Here is a 22,100-nt window from a genome sequence, read left to right on the forward strand (position 1 = left end):
CCTCCAAAAATAAATAGAAATACCTATAGAATAAATACAAACACTTCTTGAATAAATACAAATAAACTAGAATAAATATCTGCAGTGATAAATAGAAATACCACAAGCTAGGTATTTATTCTGGGCTGTTTTTGTTTATCCAAGCGGTATTTATGTTTATTCTGTAGATGTAATTCTGTTTATTTGTAGAGAGGAGTGTAGGAAGGTGGTAAGCACCCATATAGATTTCTGTTTATTTTTGGCAAGTTTTTATTTACTCTAGCAAGGTTTGTGTTTATTTTACCCTCTTGTATGTTTACTGCATCCAAACTTTATATTTATCCTCCAACTCTTTGTTATTTGTCGAAAATGAGCTCTACCCTATCCAAGGGTTGAGGGTCCAATTTATATTTATTTCTACGATATTTCTATTTATCGTCATAGACTAGGTGTTTATTCTAGGCTATTTATATTTATGTCGAAAGGTTTAGTGTTTATTCTTCAATTATTTTTATTTATTTCTGGATGGGCGCCTATGTAACTTTTTGTTTATTTTTGGCCAAGTTGTTTACTCCATTAACATTTGTATTTTTTCTATCCCACTTTGTATTTATTACATCATAATAATTAATTAGTTTTTTTTTATCGAAATGATAAGTAAATATTGTAAAGGAGAAGAGCTTTGAAAAAAAAAAGAAAAAAATATTTTTATATCTAACATAGTGCCATTATAACCAAGAGAGAGAGAGCTCTTGTGGAGGGACAGTGAAATAGCATAGGCATGAGTTCCAACAATTAATGATTTTTTTCTCAAATTTTTTGAGATCCAATGTTGTGATGAAGAGTGACGTTTTGAGATGATGAGAACGAGGGATGAGATACATTAGTCCTAACATTTAATCACACATATATATATATATATATATAAAATATAATTATATTATAATAATGTGGTGCTGGGAGAGTGATGGCTCTTTAAGAATAGTATGGGCGGTGGCACGTCCCATTCCATATTATTAATTATTATTATTATTTTTACTTTTAATTAAAGTTTCAGTTGAATGAAGCCTAATTAATTATATATATATATATATATATATATATATGTATATATATATATAGCAATTGGCATCTGGATATTTTTAATTTAATCTGCAGCACATTAAGGATCCGAAACGCAAGTCATGCTCGATGTCTAAGCCGAGGTAGCCCAAATAAAACGCCAATACACAATCACAAATTAGAATTGAAGAGAGAAAACTAATTATCACCGTGTGTTTACTCGGATAGTATCTATTTGGATAAAACAGTAGGTTTCGGTTCTAGTTGGAGTCCTTCAGAATTCTGTGAGTATCGAATTGAAAAAATAAGGATTAGCTCATCCTAAACTCAAAAAGAAATAAATTTTTTTTTTTGCATCCGGAACCGACGTTCTTGCATGTCATCCTGGTGTCGAGATTTTATCTCTACACGGGTAAGTTTCGCGTCCCAATTATCCTCGTCATTTGCCACGTAAAATACCGATAATAGCCTTCAAAAAGGAAATTATATAATAATACCCATGAAACAAATAATATAAAAATAAAAAAATAAAATAATAAATAGGGCAGATGTTTCCGAGGTTTGGAGGACCGAAAAAGGGAGACAATGTTGCAAATTCCGCTCTCTCCCTTTATCACCCCCTGGAGAGTCTAAAGGCAAGAATCTCTCTCTTTCTCTCTCTCTTCTCCCACCTTTGAATCTTTTATATCTTTTGTTCTTCTCCCGTGGGATCGGTTATTCTTCGGGCACCGGGGATGCCGGCTTCGATGTGCAAAGCTGACGCGTTTGGATTTCGTGTTCTAGATCTATTTCGGGTGGAAAAAGTTCGTTTTTTTTAGTGGGTTTTGAAGCGAGCTTGATCGTTTGATTGCTTTGTGGAAATTCTAGGGTTTGTATCACTGGCTTGGTGGAGGATTTTTAAGGGTTTCTTCTATTTGTGTGTGGATCGGATGCAGTTTTAGTCTAGAAGGGAAAAAGAAAGAGGAGATATTGGAGCGAAATTAAGCAAATAGAATGAAAAAAGTGTAGATGTGGATCCAATGGGTTTGATTCCCCCGACCTTCCAATGATTCCCGAATAAAAAGATGAAGAAAAAAAGTAAACAAGGAAGCATATGGTTGTCATCACGATTGTAAGAGCTTTATGTAGAAGCCATCGTCATTAGAGTTCTAAGTTTCCCCTGTAGATGCACTGCAAAATTTCAACTTTTGAGGTCCTGTGCCATTTGATTGACAAAAGGTTCCTCAAAGGACTCGTTTGGTTCGTAGAAAAAGAAGAAAAAAACGTGTGGTCAACGGAAAAATAAAAAATACCTCTTGTTTGGTTGGAGTTTTCAAAAGAGAGAGATGGAAAAGTAGCAATCTTATGAAGATAAGATTCTCATATTTTATGGAAAAGAAAATTTTATGAGGGATATGGAAAAGCTACTTTTCCACCAGTTGAAAATTAGTCTTTTTTTCTTCTTCAAAAGTATCCTTAAACCATCAAAATTCATGGGCAAGGTTTTTTCCTTTATTAACGGTATAATAGGTATTTCATATAATTTTCATTGAAAAGTAGATGCTCAATCAAACATAAGCCACTTTAAAAATTGCCACTTTTCTATGATCAACCAAACATGCCAAAATCCATTTTTCAAGCATCATATTCCCACGATTCATCTTCCCAAAAAAAATGTTCTAGTGAGGAAAATTTCTTCTCACGAACCAAACGAGTCCAAAGTGTTTGATTATTGGGCGACATAATTGGTTTGCGTTGCAAAGTTGGCCAGATTTGCCTATTTCTTATGTTTTTCGGCCTGAATTTTCCTTGCAGGCAGAGCACGAGCTCCATATGTTTGTATTTGTCTATGTCTTATCACACATCGTGGAATGTCTTTAACAGCTTAATTTATTTTATGGGTAGGTCAATGAATGTTGATGGTATTGCCATTTCGGATAAGGTTCAGAGTCACCAGTCACTCTAAGGAATCCCTTGTGTTTGAGGGAGAGGACAAACTCTGTATGGATAACACACTTGTGCCCATCAAATTTTTTTTCTGGTCGTACATGGATGCTTGTTTTGCTTGAAATTTCATACTTGATTGATGGGTCTTCCTCCTTAACTGCTCCATGTACAATTTTAAGGTACAAACAGGTTCACTCATAATTCGTTCATGACACATTATGAAATATTCTTTAAAATCCACATAAGAGTTTCATGAAAGGTCAAGGAATAATAAAGTCTATCTTTTCGTACCTTTATGGTGAGCCCTTGCATTTGGGCTCAAGCAAGGTGGACCTGTGCTTGTTTGAAGGTTGTGCGTACCCACCAAGTTCTTGTCAAACCCTATATTGGTTGCGCAATGTCTCTGAATTATCATAAAGGATTCGTGAATTGTTCCTTTCCAACTGTCCTATTTACAGTTTTAGTAGACCTGCATGTATACCAAATATGCTAACTTGTTATAGCTATCAATTACAGAATTTCCTTTAGCACCCTGCAAGGCCTAAAAAATGATGATTCTTGCTATTTCAGACAAGGCAGAATTGCTATTCATTTTCAGTGTTCTGATATTAGGACATGGAGTAGCCAAAATATAGTCAAATAGGTCATTTGCAGCCACTAATGACTGTCTGCCTTTGGTAATAAGAAGGATGCTGATCTTATTCGAAACAGCATGAAAGGTTCTTGTACCTTCCTTTCTGACCGTATCATTTGCAATTTCAATACAGATGCAAGCATGCACCAAATATATAAATTTCTCATGGCCTTCATGAAATTTCTTGTAACAACTAATACCTTAATTGTGTTTCCTATGAGATTGATGACTAATGAAGCCATGCAATTCCAGGTAAGGTTTAGAGTTGCTATTTATTTTTTTTGTGATCCTTTGCATTTGGGCTTGGGTGAGGAGAAGCTATAAATGGTTAAAAGGTTATTCTTATTCCTACCTACCTAATTATTGTCAAGTTGTATACCAGAAGTTCATTTTGCTTTACAATTACGTAAAATATTTATTGTTTTTCTTCCCCAACAGCAGGTATGGAGTGTGTTGATGAGCGGAGGATATCATGTTGCAGTGCCTAGAAGGATTTAAGCACTTCTTTGCTGTTCTGTTAAAGTGCTGCGATCTTGACCTGTATAAGCAGTCAAAGGGCCTCGAAGATCCTGAACTTTTGGCCAGGGAAACAGTTTGTAAGTTACATACTACTTTGAAGTTACTATTGACATCAACTGGCATGGGAATATGATTCTTATAGCTCATCCTGCACCTGACTTTTCAATATGAATAGCTATATTCTTGTCATATAGCCTACTTATCTGATCTTAGTGTAAATTAAAGAATATTGCCAGCTCAACTGAGACTCTATTTGCTTCATTTGTTTTCAGTTAGTGTAAGTGAAATTGAAGCATTGTATGAGCTGTTTAAAAAGATCAGCAGTGCTGTGATTGATGACGGGTTGATAAACAAGGTAAGAACCTCACTTAGTAGTTAATATCCTATCATAAAAATTAGTGCTACTCTCATCATGCAATTTCATGTATCTAATTACAATACTTTTTATATATATATATACACACACCTATCAGTTAATGCTATTTGCTAATATTTTTGAATTATATGGAACAACTTTTCTTTTCTGGAACTTCACCAGATCTTTGTTTGATGTTTTAAATCTCGAGCACATAAATTCCATGTCTTCGCTTTATCTATCACCTGTTGGAACCCTTAAGTGATTGAACCGATACTCCATCAACATGAGATGTGATGGTTTCTTTTCCAGTGAAAAATTACAATGTTCAATTAATCTGTCTTGTTATTTCAATTATCTTGCTGCAGGAAGAGTTTCAATTGGCTTTGTTCAAAACAAACAAAAAGGAGAGCTTGTTTGCTGATCGGGTATGCCCATCTAGAACTTGTTATTCATGTTTAAGATTATCATATGATCACCAATGCTGTGTCTTTACTTTCATAAAAGAGCCTCATTGCGGTCCTGTAACATCATCATATGTTTCATATCCAAAAATCTTTTAAGTGTTATATTATTCTTTTAAACTTCAAGACAAATGGCTAGACATTTTCTTTTTAAATTTTTTGCCACTTGATCTCATGATAGGCCATTTCTGAGCTTCATCTGCTAAGACTGGATATTGTGTGACCTATCACAAAAACAACACCCACCAATTGATGATAATCTAATATTTAGAAGCAAGGATGTGGATCACTTTAGTTATAGTGCAGAACATGCTCCCAAGCTTCCAGCACCTATTCACTGTGCCATTTGGAATGCGAGCAACAAGAATTCTGTCATAACCTCTTTCTAACCATACTCCAGCTATAATTCCTGCTATGTACCTTTTAGGTTCAAATATGTAACAGATGGATTTTTATTTTATAATATAAATCATTGAATGTTCTGCGATATCATTCCCATTTTAAAACATTTTGATGGATCAACATTCAACAATCTATTAATGTTACTAAGTCCGCATGTGTTCCTCCCCCCCCTCCTCTTTTCTTTTCTAACTAATAATCAAACTCCACATTTGAATTCAATAAAAGAGCCAAGACAAAGAACATATTGACAACTCAGCATCAAGATGGTACTAGCAACCTGCATAAAAGAAAGCAGTCACTTGAATGCAAATCAAAATATCTCAGTGCTTATATATGAAAAATTACAAAAGTCCACTGACTCTTTTCTTTCTTTGAATTTTGAAAAACTGGAGCAATCACCAAATTTTTTTATTCAACTCTAAATCAAACTGACTGCTGAAGAGCAAAGTAAAATCTTAGTCACCTTTTATGTATATTTTTATTTTTTTTGTGTTTGTTATCCATCAAACGACCTTCCTAGTGAAACATTGTGTTATAGGGATTAGCCTTTCAGCTCAATCAATCAATGAGGCTATCATTGATCGAAAGTTCTACAATTTAAGTGAAGACGAAATTGTTTCAACTACCTTATCGCACATGAAACTAGGACCGCCAGTATTCCTACATTGGTGTTTCTCATCGTCGAGACTGAGTCTCCACAAGCAGAAAGCCATCGTTTGTCATGAATAAGATAGCTAACCATTGATCATTATAGACAATCTACTGTGTCCAGGTCTGGTCCCATCACATCAAGGTCTGTAAATGTTCATAACCTAACCGATTTGTCTGCAAGGTTTTCAGTTGCTGCATGCCATGCTAATGCCAGCCATGCTCTGGCATTTTTTGTGCCATGTACTGCACTATTGCTAATGCATATCTAAACTTCTAAATATCCTAAGTCTTGTTTCTATGTTAAAAAAAGTGAAAAAAAGTAATTTATAATATTCTATCAGAAGTATATGCATGTTTGATTATTCTGTAGTGTATAACATAAAGTAATACATATGCATTAGCATTAAAAAGTCAGATAGCATGCTTAGAATACGAGATAAAGATTACAAAAGTAAGCAATATAACAAACCATAGCAATGAAAAAACAGTAATCTTTATGTAAAAGCATATGTGATAGTTTTATGCTCCGGTTATTATGAAAATTTGTTCTGAAGTTTCACATTTTAAATTGTTACAGGTATTTGACTTGTTTGATACAAAACACAATGGAATTCTAGGATTTGAAGAGTTTGCACGTGCTCTTTCTGTATTTCATCCAAATGCCCCAATTGACGATAAGATAGAGTGTAAGTGTTTAGTATTTCACTGCATGAATGTCTTAATTGTGCAAGTATTTGATTGTCAAATGTGTCCATTGGGCCAATTATCATTTTTGAACTTGTACTATGTTTACTATTATTTTATGTTAAATAATGCATGAGAAGAACAGATATATGACTTTAGTTGCAGATTTATAATCTCAGGCATTCTTGATAGACAACTATTTTTGTTAAAACCTTCATTACTGTTTAAAGCACTTGAAAGCTAGGATCATGCTGAGAGTAATTCCTGGAATTGTAAATATGAAAGCTGTGAGTACCATTTTGTACCCAAAATATCATTACATGTTGAATGGAAAGGATTTTGTAGAAGAACATGTTCAGCTACTTTGGAATGTGGATGTTTGTCAATCATTGGATTGTTACACCAAAAAAACATAAGTTATTGAGATATGTGATCCTTTAACGATTAGTTAAGTCTTGATCTATTGAATTTCTAGACTTGAGATGGGTTCAACTTCCCTTATACAGTCAGGGTTTCTGGTTAAATCAGAGTGGCACTTCACGAAATCAGAATGCCATGCTTGTGCATGTTTGTGTGTTTTAGTCAGCCTTACGATAACAAGTGCATTGAGAACTTTCAGCCCATGCTTTTTGCATATTATACATTTCCCTTTTTTCTTTACTTCAAATTTTATCTTGACTTGTTGACTGAATTATGAAATACAAAAGTTAAACTTTTGCAATATTAACTTGTAGTTTCTTTCCAACTGTATGATCTCAAGCAGCAAGGGTTTATTGAAAGACAAGAGGTACGCTATGTTTATTTGAACATGTGTATTGCTCTTTATTGAACATTGAATACTAGGGTGCCCTTCCATTTCATTTGTATATGATTAAGGTCTGGATACACCAAATTCAAATCTTTCCCTCTACATTACCTGTAGTATGCCGGGTTAATATAATTTTTCCTTACTGTTTTCTAAATGGAAGCTGAATTTCTCTTATTTCTTGTGTATGGATTGCTTTCAGAGTCTCTGATTTGCTCACTTGCAATATGCTGTCTACTAGCTTAGAGTAACAAAGTCTCGTCTAGATTCTTATGCAGCAGCTTTCTTCATTTGTATTTTAAGATGTCCTTGTTAAAGGTTTTTAAAATTGAGGTGCAGACCATATATGCACCATATTGCCATTGGGTGCTGTTCAGTATAGCTCAAATCAGGGATGAAAAGTGTAAAAAATACACTTAAGCTCAGTACGAAGCAGTACAGGACTGATCTGTGGCTGCTTGTTTGGGTTGGTTCTGGCTGGTTCACTGGTAAATCAGCCTCAATGGAGTTCTGACTACCTTTTGGATACTCAAAGGATGATTAGTATACCACTTGATAACCTTACTAGTTTACAAACTAATTTCTTCACACTATTTTGTCAGTATGAGCGTCTACTAAGTGATTTAGGAGGCTTTCTTGCTAGCCTTTGTTTTTTACTAGCCATCTGTTGGGCTTGCCATGTCTTCACCGACCTTGCATCTGCTTCAGCAAACATCTCTTTTGGAGTCACGCTAGAAGGCCTTCGGGTTGGACCCAGTTTCTATGAAATAACACCACAGCAAGATGAGTCATATAATTAGAATTGTAAATTTCATCTCTTTCAATGTAACTTCTAGGAAACTTGTACTGAGACTTGTAGATGCTTCTAGAATTTGACTTAATTATGAGAAACTACTTGGTGAGGTGAAAATTTCAACTATACAAATTGGACTATCTGGTGCAATAGAACTTATTTTTAATTGAGCAAACACATTGATTTTGGCATTAGACAGTTTGCTGCTCTGTTTTAAAATAGGCTGGTCTGCTGATGTTCATGCTGATGTGTATCTTTGAAGGCCAATTGTTGTTAAATACGTTCATGCAATTTTTTTTCTCTTAGATATTTGAAGGCTGTTTTAAACTAGGATGTCGACATAATTTGTACATTTTTTAACATATGAAGAATTTGTTGCTTTGGAAGTCAAAACTTGGCCTGGTGGACTATGGGTGCATTAGTTGCTGAGTAGTCTGGTCATGTGGTTGTTCAGGGAACCCTTTGACGCCATCATGGGCTCTCAAAATTTAAGGCATGTTCCTCTTGGTTTCATATCTTTTTTAAAACAGAACGCCATTCAACTTGATTACTCCTCCTAGTCAATGGTTCACATTTACTAACTCGAGTATTGTGCATATGAGACCATAACTTTCCCTGTTCTACTTTAAGAATATTTTTATGATCCTTAATTATAATAGCTTTCAGGCACCTTGTTTGTTTCAGCTAGCCATCTCTGCTCGTTATTACCCATCCAAATGATCTTGAGGTTTCATCTAAATAAAACTGTACCAATCCTGTACTTGATATTTCAGCCCTTTAAATTTTGGAGGTAGAATTTTGTTAGAAATAAACAATCAACTATCAAGTAAATTTCTATATATATTTATTTATATCAAACATAAGAACAAGGCTTATTTGAGGCAGTTATGTACCTAAAATTTTACAATCAGTTTTGCAATCAGTTCGTTCTTCGCGATGAAAAATATATTCAATATATTATTTTCATTTAGTTTCTTGTGTCTCACTTCACTCCAATGTTTGCCGAACCAGACTGAACTGCCCGATTTGGGTAGTGCTGAGCTGACCCGGTGCGAAACCGGGTCGGTTCGCCTAATAATTTAGGTTTCGGCCCCGTACTAGCTAGAACCTCTATAGAGCCGTCCGGAACACCGACCGGAACCGGTCGGTAAGTGTCCGAACCGGTCGGTTCGGTGCAGACTCGGTGCCAATCGGCCTGTTTTCACCGAGTCAACCTGGTTCCAAACTGGGTTGACACTGTGGACTCCACTTGATGCTTTTAAAGCATCATGTGTCTTGGGCCTTTTCAACAGCATTTTGAAAGCGACGACTCTCTCCGCTGTTTTTTCTTTCCAAATACTCCAAAAACAATACTGATTCAGGTTATCAGAAGGAAGATCTAAGGATAAATAAAGTGTGCTTGCTCTCCTCTATCTCATTCCCTCTTTTTTTTTTAGGGAGGTTTGAAAAAATAGCTTAAAAATTGCAAAATAAGAAAACATCATGCCAAAATTTTTCATTTAGATATTTTTTTATATATTATAGATCTATGAACGATCTACAAGCTGACATAAAATTTTTTAATTTTTGAATTATATATAATTTTTAAAAATTAAAAATATAATTTTGGATTAATATATATATTGAAAATAAATAAAAATTAAAAAATGTAAAATTAGAAACATATTTAGGGGTATGCAAGCTATTCTCTATATAAAAATTTGGTGTTCATTTATTGAAGTTTTGATGCAATCATGCGCAAGTGGCCTAGGCATAAGTTTAAAAAAAATTGAGAAATAAGTGGCCTTGTTGCATACCTGAGGGCTTAGAAAAATATATGTAGCATCCATTGTTGGGTTTTACATGGATCTGAACTAAAATTAATTTTTTAAAATATTAATATTTAAAAATTATTTTTAAATTTTAAAAATAATTAAAGTTATATAAATAATACAAAAAAATTATAAAAAATTAGTAGTACGTATTACATAATTCAGAAGTAATTTATGAGGTAGAAATCATATTTTTTTGAATTTATGATATTTAAATATTTTTAAATTTAAAAATACTAAAAATATATAAATAAAAAAAATTAGGATTATGTATTTTTTGAAGAAAAAAATTATCATCGTGATACAATTTTGCTATTTTTAAATAATTGATAAACTGATGTACTTGATAAACCTGTAGAAATGGAGTCATTAAGAAAAAAGGATCCAGAGTGTGACATTGGCTGGGATTATGGGCAAATACTCTCGGGCCGCCACCATTGGAAGTGCAACTTATGCAACACAGAGTTTAAGAAAGGAGGGGTAACCAGGGTGAAACAGACTTGGCCGGTGGTTATTTTGACGTATCCATACGCCAAAAATGCCTACAGAAGGTTCAACAGCTAATGAAGAAGTACTTCGTTGATTTTAGAACAGTGAAGGAAGGTTGCCAAGAAGAAGGCGGAGGTGTGCTGAGCGACAGAGCTACTTTTCTATCACTCCATAGAGTCAGAGAAGGCGTCCGTTCTAGATGACAAGAAGGCACAGATTCATGCTGCCATGCAGTTGAGCCTGGATGATCAGTGGCAATAGGATGAGGTTGTGAGGCATAGGGCTCGATTTGGGCTCTCAGTCAGAGAGGCCGTTAGCATAGGTGGTGGCCGGATTGTATTTATGCTGGAAGTTTTTGGCAGTAAAAAAAGTCACCTAGAGAGATTTTATCAGGAGTAGAATTCGATAGCTCATTACATATTCTTCTTTTTATCTTTCTTCGGCATTAAGTCAACTCTTTGCTGCTTCGAAACATTGCTGGAGAATGCATATAGATCTAAATAATGGATTGTTGCTCCCGGAGAAATCTCTCTGGATGACTTTTTTTTTTGCTACCAAAAGCTCTAATATAGATACATACTAGCCACTGCCTCTGCTGACGGCATTCTTGACTGAGGTCCTCTTCAACTCTGGATTTGCTCTGCTGCTCACAAAACTGGAGACCAACTCGTAGTACGAGGGCTCAAATTGAGCCCTATGCTTGGCTACCTCATCTTGCTGCTACTGATATGTGCCTCGTTATTTAGAGCAGACACCTCCTCTTACTTCTTGGAGTGATAGAAAAGTGGCTTTGCCTCGCGGCGGTCCACATTCGTCTTTTTGGCAATCCTCTTCTTCGCTTCTATAAAATCAGCGAAGTGCTTCTTCATAGCTACTGAATCTTCTATGGGTATTTTTGGCACATAGATACGTTGGGGTAACCACTAGCTAAGTACTACAACCTAGATATCTCTTTTTTCTTGAACTCTGTATTGTACCAGTTGCACTTTCAATGGTGCCGGCACGAGAGTATTTGCCTATAATCCCAGCCAATGTCAAGCTCTGAGTCCTTTTTTCTTGATGGTTCAATTTTTGCAGGTTTATCAAGTACGTTAGTTTATCGATTATTTAAAAATAGCAAAATTTGGTTACGATGGAGATAATTTTTTTACCTCAAAAAATACATTTGATTTATTCAATACATAACCCTAATTTCATTTATTTATTTATTTATATATTTTTAATAATTTTTTTAATTTTAAAATATGTTTAAATATCATAAATTCAAAAAATAATGATTTCTACCTTAGAAATTCTTCTTAATTCTGTAACACGTACTACTAATTTTTCATATTATATATATATTTTTAATTTTTTGAATTTAAAAATAATTTTTAAATATTAGTATTTAAAAAATTTAGGCTAGGTCACTGGGCGCATGATCACATCGAAATTTGAATGACTGGACACCAAATTTTTATGGAGAGTAGCCTGCACACCCTAAATATGTTTCTGATTTTATATTTTTTTAAATTTTTATTTATTTTATTTTTAATCTAAAAATATATTTTTAATTTTAAAAAATTATATATAATTCAAAAATTAAAAATTTTTATGTCATCGTGTAGATCATCTATAGATCTACAACATATAAAAAAATTAAGCCTAAATCAAAAATTTTGGCATGATGTCTTCTTATTTTGCAATTTTTGATTATTTTTTCAAGCTTATTCAAAAAAAGAGTGAGATAGAGGAGAGAAAGCACACCTTATTTTTAGCCTTGGATCTTCCTTTTGATAGCTTGAATCGATGTTGTGTTTGGAGTATTTGGGAAGGGCAAGCAGCGGAGAGAGCCGCCACTTTCAAAATGTTGTCGGAATGGCCGAAGGGCTTCAGCCTTCCGGACAGACAACCTAATGCTTTATCCACAGTGTCAATTCGGTTCGGAATCAGGTTGACTCGGTCGAATCGGCCAGTTCGCACTAAGTCTGCATCGAATCGACTGGTTCCGGCCGGTTCGAACACTTACCGGCTGGCTTGGTAGAGGTTCCAGCCAGTATGGGGCCGGAATCGAAATTATTAGGCGAATCGACTTGGTTTCACACTGGGTCGGCCTGGCATTGCCCAAATCAGGCGGTTCAGCCCGGTTCGGCAGACACTGTCTGGCATATTACCATGTCACTAAGAAAGGTTTATTTTTTATGGTTTCATCTTTCTACATAAAGAAGCATAGTAATGAGAACAACTTGTTTGATAAATGCCCCAACCAGCAACTCCAAAATATTTGGCTCTATGTTCATGATGAAGTTAAAATATCTCACCTATCGATATCATGTTCCTTTGTGGATTTCATTTGCCTTCTATGTGCACTACAGTTTGCCATCTATACTTTAAGTTTTTCAATGCTTCTGCCTAGTCACTTTCTTTTGTTTGATGTTTTGTGCTGCCTATGTGAGTTATCTGGGTAATATTTATAAGTTTTTTTTGGTGCAAGGAGCATACAAGAGAAAAATACAGGAAACCTTCACTGGAAACACAAAAATGAACTAATTATTAGTTGTCTTAAAATTATATCAGAGCAGTTACAAGGGCTGCTACAAATTTTTCTTAAATTTGGTCTACTGCTAGTTCTTTGGGTTGACTAAAATGAATCCTTTATTGGTCATGTACTTACATATCGTAAAAGTATAAAATCATATCCTTTGTTCATGCAAACATTTTTGGAGTCTTTACATCAAATTCTGTTTGTATTATCTTAAATTTTCAGTTCATCATTCCCAATCCTTTGACAAAGTCTCCTCTCCTTATACGATCCTTTTTAAACCTCAATTCAACTTGTTCGCTAACTTATAATTCAAGGCAACTCCACAACCTCTCATGTTTGAAGATTAAGCTGTTAGGAGCATGGTTGGCTGTACCACTCTAGATCGAACTGATGGTGAACCAGGATTGTTTGCCCTGTCGGCTTGGTAAATAGGCCAAATTGGTTTTAATCTTAGTTTACCACTTTACCCCTTGATTAAACTGGCTCCACCCCCCCCCCCCCCCCCCCCCCCCCCCCGGGGCTTGGTTAAAAGGCCCCCTTGCCCCCTTCGGTGCACGCGACTGATTGGGGCACGCCCCTCCTCGATGCTTGCCCTTTTCCCACGCCCCCCTCCCCACACCAAAACCCTCCCCTTCCCACATGCCCCTCCCCACACCAAAACCCTCCCCTCTGCGCTATCCTTGTGGCCTAGGGATTAAAGCATCCCCCCTATGATGAAGAGGGCTTTCGAGTTCTCTATCTCTGCCTCTCTCTCTCTCTTCTCCCTTCCTCTCCCTCTCTCTCCCTCTTGCTCCCTTCCTTCCTCCCTCTCCCTCTCTCTCCCTCCCTCCCCCTCCCCCTCCCTCTTTGACTCTCTCTCTTTTCCTCTCTCTCCTCTGCCTCCCGCTCCGTCTCTCCTTGTTTCGGTACACTCCAGAATGCTATGGTGTAGACTTGTACCATATCAAACCGGTCGCCGTCTGGTACACCCTTCAGTATTGGTTTTGCAAACTTTCGTTTAGAGTCCACCAAACTACCTAAACGACCTCAAATTTGCAACTCATGTGCTTGGAACCTCTTCGTCACTTGCCATTTTCTTCCTAACAACATTGCGTGGTCTTGCTGCTGCTGGATCTGCAAATTTACTTAAAGATTTTTGGCTAGAAGACCTTTTTAAACTGTAAAATTGAAATGATCAGCCAGCATAAAGTCCACAAGAACTCAGCTTTGGCCCTGTTCAACTGGGACAGTCAGCTTGCTATGTTGGCCTAGAATAAGGCCCATGCGGCTAGTAGTTCATGTAAGCATTTAACTTTAGAAAAGAAAAGCCAGTTACATATTAATGTAAGATTCAATATCTCAGTACTAATGGAAATGAAAACACCTTTAGTTAGTCAAATATCAAGGAATGATGCAACTGTTCCAATGTCATATCCAGATTACATCATGCATCAAATATGGAAGGTCTTTCTGTTTGTACCTTTTCCTTCATTAATACTTGATTTGGAGTGACGTTGTAGTTTAATTCATAGTTTTCTACTTTGAATTAGTAGACAAAGTTAGACTTCCCTATATTCAGCCAAATTTGTTATCTAAAGCTCTTATTTGATAAGTAATTTAGTAAGACTCCATGAATAACCTGACTTGTTCTGCATGACTTTTAATATCTCCAATTACAAATAATTTATGTAACACAGTTTTCAACACTACAGTTTTTTTGTTAACAATTAAAGAAACTTAGATTGTGGGCTGTGAACAGTCATCATGAGAATGAACCTACTTGGTCTTGGTTTGTCTTCCTTCCATAGCTTAATCATGTTAAATGCCAACTGGGAAACCATGTGTCATATTAATCTTAGGTGCATTCCATTTTATTTTCTGGCTCACATGTTTTTTAGAATCAAATTAACCTATCAAACATGAGATCAACAGAACTTGATCTCTAATTTAGGTTCTTATAGACCTCTGCTATTGACTTAGAGTTGTTTCGTCTGGTGATAAGATACAACTAAAGATTGTGTTGCACAGGTGAAGCAAATGGTAGTCGCTACACTGGCTGAATCGGGCATGAATCTTTCGGATGAAGTCATAGAAAGTATTATTGACAAGGTGGCATATTGAACAAACTTTATTTTTGAATCACTTTCCATATATTTGTCTCTTCTTTTGCATATCCGTGACATTTGTGCTGTCTGATACCTTTAATGGATTGTTTATGCATGAATCACCTTGTTAATCATGAACAACTGCATTCATGTTTTTATGCTCATTTGCTTTCTATTGTTACACAGGTGCTTTATGTAGCTCTAACACTAACAACTAAGGATACGGATACATTTTCATGGATAGTCAACTCTCTTTTTTTCCCCTCATTTCCTGGTGACGAGTCTGATTATAATGGCTTTGTTTGCAACCAAGGATTAACCTATCCATTGTGAGGAGTTAACTATAGAAGATGTTATGGAGACCAATAACAAGAAGGATGGAAATCTTCATTGGGATGTAGGAAAATTTGCATGCTAGGAAAATTTGATTGCTTCAATTTTGATATTTTTCTTAAATTTAATTATCTTTAATTCTCCAAATGTTGTTATGCTTAACGGTTTGTGAGAGGATGAAGATTGGCTTATGACCCTTGATTCATAATACCATCCCATGTGGATGACTTACGAGCTGTTGGGATTTATTAGCTGATATATGTTAAAAGTGAATGAATCTTGCATGGATTCCCGGGTATATCTTGTCCATCAAAATTGTGATGCCCAATATTTGTGCATATTGAACACTATTTCTAGTGTTTCTGGGAGAGTGCAAGCTTACTTTATCTTTGTGTGTGTGTATATATATTTGCTTCTTGGCTACTCGTCCTTGACTGCCTATGAGCATGGATGAGATATAGGGCATTCAATTAATTGATATATTATTCAAATACTATAATGCTATTATCAATGATGCCCCTTGGTGAGTTTTAACTATCCTTTTGTAATGGGCTTATTGCCATCAAAGGTTTTATTGTTTTGTCTTGCTCATTGTGTGGTTACTTGTGCTGTGGATTATTCTTCAGCTAATGTGTTTGTAGCAGGTGCAGGAGAGGCTGGACTAATATGTTCTTCCTTGGTAAAATATGTTGTGCAGAAGCACCCCAAGCCAAAATTATAATTGAACACAGGGCTGAAAAAAGAATAACATAGTAGAGGAGAAGAGACTAGAAATATGCTTGTCTCACCCTTTACTCAGCTATGCCCATGGCTGAAGGCAACATAATTCAACATAGACAAATGCTTCAAGTGCTTGTAACAGCCAGGTCAGTGCAAGGTATGAAAGGAGTGAAAGAGGTCTAAGGAGTGCAAGGTATTTTGTTATACAAAGTCGAGCGAAATAAAATGTTAACTGCTCCTGAGTAATGGCATGCATCAAAAGTTTAGAATTGATATAGTATGAAGATGATAGAGGTCTAAGGTGCTTATGACTGAAGCTAGTTCAAAGGAATTTATATGACCAAAACCTGGTTATAGACACTTGTCCTGTCAATTTATTTAAGAGCTATAAGTATGTTCTAGTCCACCTCATTGCATGTCCATAATTAATGTTTTTAGGAGGTTGTGTTAGTCTTTTAACTCACTAGATCATGTTCCCCATATTGCTGCTGATCTATAAAAGATAGTGTTTCATTCTAGAGTCGTACATGTGACTTACTGTGCATTTGTTCAGATTGTTTTAAGAATTATATACTTGATATGTCGGCTAGATTATGCATGCATATTGCAAGGATGGCTATGATATTCTATTGAGAAATAGAAGAGGTGGGTCTTATGTGTACTTGATAGCAATTCCAACATCTCTCTTTTGCATTGGGACTCTATTACAGACCTTTCCTGTGCTTAAGAAGAAAAGATTTACAAAGGGCAGCAAAATTGCGCATAGGTGGAGCACCTCTCAGCCAGTTGGGGCTCATTTTAGAAGCACATTGGAATTTGGACTACTTAAGAAGCCATTGCAAAAAAGAAAGTAATAGAAAAAAACCTTAATATTACATGTCTTGGTTACTGGAAACATGTTGGGTGTGGTTATGCAGAAGCAGGTCTCTTACAAAAAAAATTAGTAAGAGAACACTTCTGAAACTGGTTCAGGGGACAAGTTTCCAAGGAGATTAGGAAACAGTGTGCCACCCTAAATGGAAAATTCCTTCTACTAACATAATCATAAGGGAAAGTCCTACTTCTAAAGGCTTTACCATTGTAATAGTACAGATGGATATCATGATTTATCCATGTTGCTGTGGAACTGACATTTTCTCATTGTGGATATTGTGAAAGTTTCTCCATGTTTAACTGTCATCTTATCATGGGATATAAATATTTGTGGCTGATGCATATGATGCCTCTTTCTTATTCTTTTATCTCAGACATTTGAGGAAGCTGATACAAAACATGATGGAAGAATCGATAAGGAAGAGTGGCGTAGCCTTGTCTTGAGACATCCTTCTTTGCTAAAGAATATGACCCTCCAATATCTCAAGTAACACACTTGGATTTGTGGCATCCTTGTTATTGATCTGTTTTCAATATAATCATACGTATTAGATGACATGATTTTTGATCAAAATTAAAATTTCTGTTTTTAACTGCTACATAGATTGCATATGACATATTTGTGAATTTACGTAGCACACATATAATATATGCGTAAAATTTGTATTGCCTACTTATGATGATATCTTGACTGGTTGGCATAAAATGAAGCTATAGACATTTAAATATCAATAAGGTACATGCATAGAAAACATATATTGTGCCTTTATGAGGCAATGTGATGGAGATTGAGAGCATGCCATGTTGCATTAAAAGGCTGCAACATGGGATTTTTCTTAGATTTAATTATAACGTTTTTCTGTTTTTTCAGTTTATTTCCAGTTATTTTTAGTTTTTAGTAGGTCTTTTAGAATCAAAGGCTGAGATTGAAAGATCTCAGATTTTAATTGTTATCTTGATGAGACCTATTTACTGTAGTGCTATTGTTTATCACTGTTCAAATTACTGTAATAGTGGACAGGAACCATGCCTTATAAGGACAGTTTTGGGATTTAAAATAGTTGAATTCGGGTTTCTGTTTAATTTTAAAAAGGGACTCTTAGTGGTTGATGTAATCAGACTTTAGATGGATGATGAATGAAAGAATGGAATCTTTGGTATTGTTTGCTCTTGTGGTGTGATTCTGTAATGGAGTTGTGAGGTCTTTAAACCCTAGGTGTGATTCCTCAGGTCCCGAAGCTACTTTGCTTAATCCTCTCTCCTTTTACTATTTTCTACAGCCTTCTGTTTTTGCTTCCATTCTTTATTTCCTCTGGCCTGGCTGTTCTGTTATTGCTGTTGCGAACTAATTGGCATTCTGAGGTCTTTAAAGCCTAGGTGTGATTCCTTAGGTACCGGAGCGAGTTTTTGTATTGTCCTCTCTCCTTTTACTACTTTCTACTGCCTTCAGTTTTGCTTCCATTCTTTGTTTTTCTGTGACCCGGTTGTTTTATTGTTTCTGCTTTGAACTAATATGCAGCAGGACCATACTAGGCCCTCTTTGCCTGGACCTAACACACACAAAGATATTCCCTTGCTATTCATCTGTGGAAGGCAAACACAACCTGTCAGTGTCTATTTTGAGCCAGATCAGGGTTGTTGTGATAGCACACCTTGTTCTGGTACTGCAGTGGGGCCTAACAGCCTTCCCTCACAACCTGTGGTTGATCCCTTCAAACCCTAACCATGCTACCCCTAACACCACTAGTTTCTTGGATCTGTAGTACTGCAGAATCAAATCTGCTGTTACCATCTTTGTTATTTCTCTTGGAATCTGTTCTTATAATTCACCAACAGACCCCCTCTTTCTAGCCCCAAAAAAGTTGTTCCTTTGCTATATTTAAAACCCTAAACTTGCTACTAAGCTACACTTTCCAGCAACCTATAGGTTTAAGCCTTGCTTCCCTAGATCCTATAGACCCCTACTGTCTAGAATGTCCTAGATCAGTTTGGATCAGAGCCTAGGTTACCTGCCATGTACGATTGCGGGGGACAGTCCTGGTATCCAAGTGATAGGGGTCTTTTGACACCAGATTAGCATGATGACCTGTTAATTAGCAAACCTGGTGATCTTGATACAAAGGTGAAGTCTTTGCAAGCTTTTAATTACCATTGTTCAAAACGAATTATGAGCAGACTAAATCACAAAAATTCCAAATTAGGAGATCTGCATGTGTGCAGCAAATTCAGAGCACTTCAATGTTGACACCCACAAGACATGAACAACAAAGTGTTACATCACCCCCCGCCACGTTTCTTCACTTATAGATGCATTCCATACCAAAAGAATGAATAACTAAATGTGTACATTGCCCTAAATTTATATATACTACAGTATAGATGTATTTACAAAATATTGAAGGTGAAAGTCTTCTTTGAACACGCCTGGAGGAGGAGACTCGAGATGGATAAGACACCACAAGGTTGCGATGATGAGTTGACCATGATGTGCATAATAATTCTTTGAAAAGGGAGCAATGCAAGAAAGGTGGTATGGTAATAAGTGGCAGAAGCACCAAATTTGATGCATGAACTGTAATGATGTTGAAGAAAATACACCATGATCAAGAAGTCATGAGTGTTTTGGGTTGTCAAAGCAATTGATGAATAGTAGATGTGAAGGTGAGAGGCAGGCCTAATAGAGATAAGTTCACCAAGTATGGGGATCAGGGGCAACAATGAAAAACAGGACATGTAAATAAAGATGAGGTCAATCTAGAATTTGATGCGGATGCTGGGCAAAGAGGGAGAGCAAGACAGTTCATTGTTAAGCTTAAGAATGATCAATCATGAGTTAGAAATGTAAAGAATATTTGAGTATGCATCATAGGAAAATCCACCAAGTTAATAAACAAGAAACCATGGTCAGGACACAAAGTGAAGGATTGAAATCAAGAGTGCTAATGGTGTTTGGAGGAGGTAAAAAGTCTTGAACCAGTCCTATGCATCTGACTTGGGAATATAATTAACATTAGGCATGTAGTAGCAGAATGAAACTTGAGTAGTGTTGCTACAGCTGCAGTATGACATCAGCATATGTAGTCAAATATATAGTTTTACAAGTCTGGAACTCCATTATTAGGGCGCTTCTGCATCTATATAACCTAGCTAAAAAAACCCTATATAGTACGAGCTATTTACCATGTTAAAGCTAAATGTCCAAAAACACACTGAGCATGTGAATTTTTGCAGAAAATGTTAAACTAGTACCTTAGCTACGTTCAAGATCTAAGTTTGGAATATGTAACAAAGAAACCTCCAGATCTAGAATTTAATGCAATTGAGTAATAGTGCAGTTTATTTTTATGTTTTGAATTCAAGAAATGTCTCACTTGTGTAATCCTTGCAACAAAGCAATATTGTTTTGCTAAACAATGAAATTTATTTTGTAAATTTCATCTCTCTTTTAGAAGTTAGCCTTCCTTAGTATTTTCCATGCAAACCTTTCCTATACAAATAAATTTCACTTATGCAACAAAATGCTATGGAACATACGGTCATTAAAAAGAATTGACGGGTTTGCACAAGTGGTGGAGCACGTGGTATAATTCATTGTGGGTGACTTTGCGAACATGGACACAGATGGTGCATGGCTGTTGTTAGCTCATGTCATCAGGTGTTGGCCTAATTACCATAACAAGCAGAGCCCTCAATATAGTTGCCACCATTGCCAACCTGATATCAGCCTGGGATAATTTGGCCAAGGCAATTTTAGGTGAGAAGGGGTTACCATTAATTTTGGAAGACTGGTTGGCAGGAAGGGAGACCTTTCTTTATGGTGATGCAGCTTAAGCTCATACAACCACAAAACAACCCTTCAGTTGAAAAGCAAATAGGTGAAGGTTTTAGAGGTCATTTTTCTTGTCAGTTAACATTTTTTTAATTGTTGTTATGTACAGTGAAATGAGATGCTCTTTAAGATTGTTGAAATGGAAACATTTTTTTGACTTGGACATGACACCTCCAATGAAACCTAGACATATCATGTGGTATAGAAGCTTGGACATGACATTGTACTACACCACCTGGTTTGCCCCTCCTAAAAAGGTGATAATTTATGACCTAACATTTCCAATGAGCTTAACGTCATACAAGTGAAAAACATCATGCAAGTTTTGGTAATTCCTGTGCTGGTCGGTGTAGCTATTTCCATAAGTGGTGTTAGTGCATCCTCCCTTACATTACAAATCTACATATTTTGTCTCTCATGTTAATTGCTTATTAAAATCTGTTGTTCGATATTGTTGTGGGGATTGTAGCTAGGGCTAACTATTGAATTCTGGCAAAATAAGTTGATTTAATGAACTTGATGAACTTCTTGCATATGCTTTATTATTGTTTTGCTACTTATTGTGTATTTTGTAAACAGGGACATCACCACCACCTTCCCAAGTTTTGTCTTCCACTCTCAAGTTGATGACACCTGAGTTTCTGATCTAGTGCAAGTTTAGGGATCAGCAGCAATATTCATAATGGTTTGTTAACCTCTGTTTGGATTATAGGAGCACCATAATTTCACCATGCTGAGGAGAATACTGCTGGAAATTCTTAGTTGCCAAGAAAAGTATTGACTCTATTTTTGTCTGTTTTCGTTTGTGGAAAATGTTACTTAAGTATCCATGCAGTGTGATCTATAATTGTTTCAGTTTCTGAAGGGCTTGTATCATATGGGAAAGTTTGCATTAATTTGGTTGTATTCTTAGCAAACTTGCACCCCATCTGTGCTGGGAACATTATCTATTTTTTCCAAAGAAAAATATAAACAGGTAGGCTCCTTTGAAAGCTAATGGGCCTCACTGCTTTTCTAGAATTGGATCATATATTGTGATGTTGTAACAGGTGCTTTGGTTCATCTGGAAGTGAGAGATTCAGTATGTTAATAATCTTAGGGTTAATAAACTACTGAACAGGCTCACAAATAAATTGTGGAAGATCTTTGCAGGGCTAACTCGG

General features: G+C 35.9%; 1 protein-coding gene across 4 annotated transcripts; it reads left to right on the plus strand.

Moving 5' to 3' along the window:
* Positions 1 to 1,553: 1,553 nt before the first annotated feature.
* LOC103721260 (calcineurin B-like protein 3) lies at positions 1,554 to 21,957 on the plus strand. Of its 4 annotated transcripts, XM_039129718.2 has the most exons (11): positions 1,589 to 1,676; positions 3,538 to 3,686; positions 3,854 to 3,936; positions 4,043 to 4,197; positions 4,393 to 4,475; positions 4,844 to 4,903; positions 6,570 to 6,678; positions 7,411 to 7,463; positions 15,106 to 15,186; positions 17,483 to 17,595; positions 21,517 to 21,957. In XM_039129718.2, exons 4-11 carry the CDS (start codon positions 4,074 to 4,076, stop codon positions 21,572 to 21,574), a joined length of 681 nt encoding a protein of 226 aa, XP_038985646.2. In that variant the 5' UTR covers positions 1,589 to 1,676; positions 3,538 to 3,686; positions 3,854 to 3,936; positions 4,043 to 4,073; the 3' UTR covers positions 21,575 to 21,957. The 4 variants fall into 4 exon arrangements, with proteins under 4 accessions (XP_008809614.3, XP_038985648.2, XP_038985646.2 ...); XM_039129719.2 differs by lacking the exon at positions 1,589 to 1,676 and having other exon boundaries at positions 4,040 to 4,197; XM_008811392.5 differs by lacking the exons at positions 3,538 to 3,686; positions 3,854 to 3,936 and having other exon boundaries at positions 1,554 to 1,676.
* The last annotated feature ends 143 nt before the right edge of the window (positions 21,958 to 22,100 follow it).

Source organism: Phoenix dactylifera, chromosome 11 (assembly GCF_051530095.1).
Source record: "Phoenix dactylifera cultivar Ajwa chromosome 11, Ajwa_hap1_PhDact_Kaust_v1.1, whole genome shotgun sequence".
Taxonomy (NCBI): domain Eukaryota; kingdom Viridiplantae; phylum Streptophyta; class Magnoliopsida; order Arecales; family Arecaceae; genus Phoenix; species Phoenix dactylifera.

Excerpts from the sequence above, each read along its gene's own strand:
- LOC103721260 (XM_008811392.5), top strand. The coding sequence starts at position 4,074 with ATGTTGCAGTGCCTAGAAGGATTTAAGCACTTCTTTGCTGTTCTGTTA. Across the intron at positions 4,198-4,392 it reads TTTGGCCAGGGAAACAGTTT|TTAGTGTAAGTGAAATTGAA; the intron begins GTAAGTTACATA and ends ATTTGTTTTCAG. Across the intron at positions 17,596-21,516 it reads ATGACCCTCCAATATCTCAA|GGACATCACCACCACCTTCC; the intron begins GTAACACACTTG and ends TTTTGTAAACAG.